This window comes from Apaloderma vittatum, unplaced genomic scaffold (assembly GCF_000703405.1).
Source record: "Apaloderma vittatum isolate BGI_N311 unplaced genomic scaffold, ASM70340v1 scaffold9053, whole genome shotgun sequence".
NCBI lineage: Eukaryota > Metazoa > Chordata > Aves > Trogoniformes > Trogonidae > Apaloderma > Apaloderma vittatum.
This window is the reverse complement of record NW_009709868.1, coordinates 23,262-29,261: the sequence shown is the minus strand read 5'-3', so window position 1 is coordinate 29,261 and position 6,000 is coordinate 23,262. Positions and strand designations below refer to the sequence as shown.

At 38.1% G+C, this 6,000-nt stretch overlaps 1 protein-coding gene across 1 annotated transcript in view; it reads right to left on the bottom strand.

Moving 5' to 3' along the window:
- Positions 1-7: 7 nt before the first annotated feature.
- LOC104272171 (LIM domain only protein 7-like) overlaps positions 8-6,000 on the bottom strand; it is a gene marked incomplete at its 5' end in the record, with an annotated part of 28,132 nt that continues 22,139 nt past the window's right edge. The window contains 3 exons of the mRNA XM_009867094.1: positions 8-611; positions 2,988-3,090; positions 4,890-4,998. Coding sequence (XP_009865396.1) covers positions 589-611; positions 2,988-3,090; positions 4,890-4,998 — 235 coding nt within the window. The remainder of the gene's footprint in view (positions 612-2,987; positions 3,091-4,889; positions 4,999-6,000) is intronic.

The window sequence follows — 6,000 nt, the reverse complement described above, 5'->3', positions numbered from 1 at the left end:
TGGATTCCACAGAGTATTACGCCAACACCACTGAGCAAACAGATTATTCTTTGTACTTAAGTTTCAGAAAAGCACATAATTTTAGAAACCAGCATATGGAAAGCAAACACATTTCTGTGCATTTAAATGCAGCTTCATATTAATCTAGAGAATTCACTTTCAGTATATGTCAAAAATAAAGACAGCAATTGCAAATATATATTTATATTAGCTATTTCTCTAATGCTCATTTCAAGAGCTTAGAAACAAAATACCCTCTTCATATACCAATGCGAAGTGAACTAGTTGATTATAAGCCTCAAAAATATTTTGAAGTTATTACTGAAAATATACTTATTCTCCCTTGTGTTCTCAGTACTTGAAGCTGAAAAAGTGAAAGCATTTTCCCAGATATTTCCTTACTGCAATTACTTTCTTATAAATAAAAATAGTTATATGAAGAATACAATGCACTGCTATGAAGACTAGACAAGCAAGAGTTACTCTTAGAAAAAAACACATACACACAATATATATATTTATAGATCTACATCAGCAGCAATCACCTCTTCTTTTATCTGCAACAGTGGTTTCATATCTTCATTTGCTTCACATGGAGGTTGGTTGTCCAGCTGTCAGAGAGAGACAAAAGAAATTGTAATTAAAGTCTAGCTACTGAAGAATCTTAGTAATTAAAATTTCCAGGTTAAAAATAGGCAAACAATGGTATTTCCATATCTATTGAAAATAGTAATACAAACTAAGGTATACATTCTGAATCTAGAAATCCAAATTCAATGAACAATCCAAATATGAGTTTCATCCAATTACAGCACTGCAAGTATTTCAGGCCAAGTAATATTCCACAGAACATGCACCTTATCATAGAGATAGGTTTTCCTAAATTTAATCTTCAATAATCAAATTAAAATTTGCTAAGTAACTGTAACAATATTAATAAAAACTTTTTATCCTCTCTCTGCATATATTTATGGGCATCTGCCAATACAGTGGTGTTTCACTACAATGTTCCAAGTTTAAACCACAAAATTAATATAATATTTCTGCACATTTTTACATCATATAAAGAAACTGTGAATATTAATAATCCTACAGTTTATCAAACCTTTTAGCCAATATGTTCACATTCCAAATTAACGAATAATTAGCTGATGTCGAATATCAGCTGCAAACAAAGTAATTGGCATCAGAAACCAGTGCTGTGCTGTCGGCATATTTTCATTTCAGTGAGCGTATAGCTCATTTTTGTATTATTCAAATAGCTAATTTCAATTACTAAGCACTAATATAAATATTTCTTTCTATACCTACAAGTTCTTACAATTCCTCATTTACTCATATCTCATACAATTAAGTTTTCATGTGCCCACTAGCCCAAGCAGATGCAGTGTGAAGGGAAGGGAATAGAACCGTTTCCTCACAGATCAACTCTGCTTCTGAAAGGCACTGCTGTGACTTTATGGGCTGTAATGTCCAAGAGAGACCAAACAGCAATTTACCCGTGATAAAATATTTGGTTACTTCCATCACCAAATCCCTGAATACTGACTTGGCAGGGAATAATAAACAGATTTTTAAATTTTTTTTCCAGCACCAAACTTATCCACCTCATCCCAGGAATTTAGTCCCCAAAAGACAAAATAAGATGAGCAGGCTCCAGATTGAATCTCCCACACATTTGGGTGCTTCATATAGGAACACGGTCACTTCGGCGTAATCTCATCATCAACAAGGAGGATAAATTCTCTGAATATGAACTTGGGGAGATATGACTCAGTGTTCTGGACCACCTCCAGATGGAAGGAGGTGACTCTCTTCCTCCTTTCACTGACACAGTGGCATCCCTGCACCCAACACTAGCCTCTGTGAATGCACTGTCAGTGTCAAGGAGAGATGTTTTCTGGAGTCTTCTGGTTTTATCTTAGGTACCACACAATCATTTGTGTGGTGCAGGCAGCTTTTCCTCTTCCTGGAAGCCAAAAAGAGCCTGAAAACAGCAATAGCATCAGAGGCAGAGCTGCTCTTTTTCTGAGCTAGGCTTCTCAGCCTGCAGATGCCCAAGTCCTGCTCAAATGTTGTCGCATGAGTGTCCTGTTCCCTTCACTGCCTCCTGGTCCACCGTGAGAAAAATGTGCCGGGCTCATGAAGAAACACGGCCATGTTTCCCAAGGAAGCAATTCAGAAATGCTTTCCATTAGCTGAGCTTTATCATTCTAGAGAATTCCGTATTTGTTACATCAGAATAGTTATACATAAAACTCCCAAGACTTGTCAGAAGAGGTTGTCTATCATCGTCTATGACAGCAGAAAAAAAAAAACAAAACAAAACTGCAACACCATTATTCAAAGCCTTAACATCATGCTCCAAGTAAATTAGAATTCTGCAAACCATAATAAAGGAAAAAAATTATACTGCACCTTTTAATTAAGATCTGTAAGTAAATCAATTCCTCCTGAACTTGTACCTAAATGAATAACCAATCACAGACCTATAATTCAAATAATAATAGCATCGCAAAAAGAAACCAGCATTCGTGCCACCTGCACAGGATAAACTAATAGCTTTCCAGGTACGCGTTAGGATTCAATTAAATACATATTCAGATCAATTTTTTTAAAATATAGACAATTTTTCAAAAAAAACATAATAAAAAGACTTCTCTGTTATCAAGCGTGTTCAGTGACTGACAACTCCTCGACACCACTTTCTCAGATCTATGAAGAAAGCAGGACGACAATACCACATTGCCTGCTTGAAGCTGCTTAATAACAAGGTGGTAAAATCAGCTACCAGCAAATTAAAAGTTAGGAATGACTACCCTACAAAAGACAAAAACTGGCAATCAGATCTTTCTGAACCTACTTACTAATATACCAACTTAAAGCTGAACATGAAAGTTATCAAATGGCTCAGCTGTGCAAACACTTGGGGTTGTACAGCACTGAGAAGAACTATGGTCATGCACACTGCAGCTGGATTGCCTTACTTTTAAATCTGATATAGCAGTCGTTGCAGAACAGTTTGTTGTTTCGGATCCTAACTTCTGCTCCGGAGCGGGATCCCCCAAGGTCGCATCCACAGGCAACACACTGTATGACAGATGAATAATTAGCACCTCCTTACAAAATATTAAGAAACAAAAATGCCGTTCAAAAGCAGCTTGGATTAAGCTCAACAAAGCTTGAACCAGAAACCCACAATCACTAGAAGCAAATGTGCAACAATTAGTAGATCAAAGTGCAACCAACCTTGAGAATGTATTTTAAGGCGACGATTGGACAACAAATAGCAAAGATACACCAACTAAGCAAACATAAAGCAGGCGGATTTTAGAGATTAGTTCAGTAAATCTAAATTTGAACCTCGGTTTCTCTGAAAACTAAAACTGGCTCGACATGAAAAAAATTTGTTCTCTAGATGGCAACAGCAATTTTGGCACAGAACACCTGGGCGTGCTACTTGCAGATTTCCATGTGGCACTATACACTGCTGGTATCCTCAACCCTTTGGCAGTGAAAGTAGAAAACACTCAGGCACCCTCAGTCTCCTGGGTTTGCATCACAGAAACAAGTTCTTATTTGGAAAGAAAGGGTCAATTTCATTTTCCTTGAAAAAACACATGACTAAGAGGCTTGACAGCTTTCACGCTAACATTAGACTATTTAACTAAGGTGGCTGAACCCATCTTTGCTGTGAATATGACCCACCTCTGGAAGGAATGTAACCCAAAACATAATAGTCTCCTTATTGGATTTACAAAGCACTGTTCAGCTGACTACAGAAGGAGAGGTAGTTTGTCTGCTTAAACGAGCAATGAATCTTTTGGATGGCAGTCTGTTCAACAGCTCATTAACCTTCAGAAATTTGAAAGCCAGAAATTTAGTATTTTCTCATGTAGGTTAGGAGCTACAGGTGGACTCCCTCACACAGCATAACTGTTCGTGAAAGGGAATGATGACTATGGATTAGTCCTGTCCCTCCTGCTCAGGTAGGCAGCACCAGGAAGAACTTTGAGCCAATCCCTTTTAATACTCCAGGAGATGCACTTAAACTGGGCACAGAAGACAAGCGTTCTGAACCAGACAAAAGTCTCCTTTTTAAAGCCATGGAAAAAGTAGGGTCCAACAACCCCTCCAAATCAGAGTCTAACTCCTCATCTGGTCCTCGGGCAGTGGAGCTAGGAGTGCTTTTACACCTTTTGCAGGCAGACTTTTATTCTTTCATCTCTGCATGTGCCCTAGACTAACTGGAAACCATGTAGCTATGTCTCAGTGCCGAGACAAACACACCGAGCTTCTGACCTGGGCTGAGCCGCACTAAACACAGCTTCTGGTTTGGTGCTGGCTTTTGTTCTGGCAGGTTGAACACCACCAACATGCCTTTCCTGGTAAACACCATGTGAACACCATCTGCCAGGATTATCTTAGAAGTGATGGGTCATCTTAAACGACTCAATTGCCAGAGTCCAGGTCAAGATTTATTTATTTTTTTAAACAGCTGTTTTCTCTGGGAAAAGTGGCTTAGCACCTTCTGATTTTTTCGCTGCCTATTAGAAGAAGGAAAAACTTCGATCTCACAGTCAGTGTGCCCATCTTACTTGTCACAGAATCATACAATGTGTTGGGTTGGAAGGGACCTTTAAAGGTCATCTTTAAAGGTCACCATGTCAAAGCCCTACTTGTTAGCTCTGGCATTTGAGAAATACTTCTAGAGTTGGGTGCTAAATGCCTGCAGATAGAATTGCCTCATGGAAAGCTGCATGCACCACGCTGTCAAGAGTAGAAGGCGAAGCAGATGATTAGTAGAGCCCCTGTGAGCATAACACTGAGTAGCCATGCGTGCTCCTGATTAGTTCCTGTTCCTTCACGATGTGACTCCCAGCTCTCACCTTAAAGCAATGTAAATGATAACAAAGACCAAGAGACTCAATGATCATGGCTGCTCCTTTGCCCAGAACGTTATTACAATATGAACAGATTTTCTTCCCACTGACTGACCTAAATATAGAATGAAAATCCTTAAAACCAGCTTGAAAAGGTTTAAAAGACAAAAGTTATCAAATATTTTTTGAGATTAAAAATAAAAACACACTGTTAAGACTGAGGACTTTTAGGCTGCTTGGGGAAAATAAACTGAAAATTAATTTTACAGTCGATCTGAAATCTAGGGAAAGCTGAAGTGCTATAACTTACATCAAAGTTACATAGGAACAAATGAAGAATTTCTGAAACATTTTTGGGAGATATTTCATTGCATAAAATACCTTCTACAAATAAACATAAAAAGTATATTGCTAAGTTTGGAGAGTAAGAAAACAGGTTTTGTGCTCCTGCCTTATTTCTTATTTGAGGGGAATTATCCTGAAGGCTAAGATTCATCAAGCACCCCTGCCAAGTCCCACCATCTGCACCTTGCTAGATAAAAGAAGGCTAGTCCTGGACATATAATATTATATTAACTTTTTGAATATAAGCCATATAGAGGTCAGTTTTCATAGATCTATCAGGATGTCTGCAAATGGAAGTGAGAACAAAATTAGCAAACACGGTTAGGAAGGTAATTTTCTTACACCATAAAAATGTAGGAGCCTAGCTTTAAAAAAAATAAAATAAAACAAATAGGTCAATTTATCACAAAATATCTGAGAGTGTAAGAGCTAGCGAAGCAATGTTCACACAGTTGTTCTATATAACAGAGGGAATTGTGTGGGGATGATTCTCTATAGCCTTGTCTCAAGGTATTTTTAAAATGTTTCAAGTACACAAAGCAGCCTATCTACCCTACCACAACTGAATTCTATTTTTGTTTCAAAATATGTTGCAATTCTTGCTTTCTCCTCCTAGATTAAACCCAACATTCTACTCTTAATTCTCCAGGGTCACGGGTCATGAGCATTCCTGAGTGCTCCTTGAGATGACATTGTCCACATGCCAGGAAGGGGGGAGGAGAGACCAAGATGAGGGCCATAAAGCATGGGTTTAAGGAATCTTTTGCTAAAA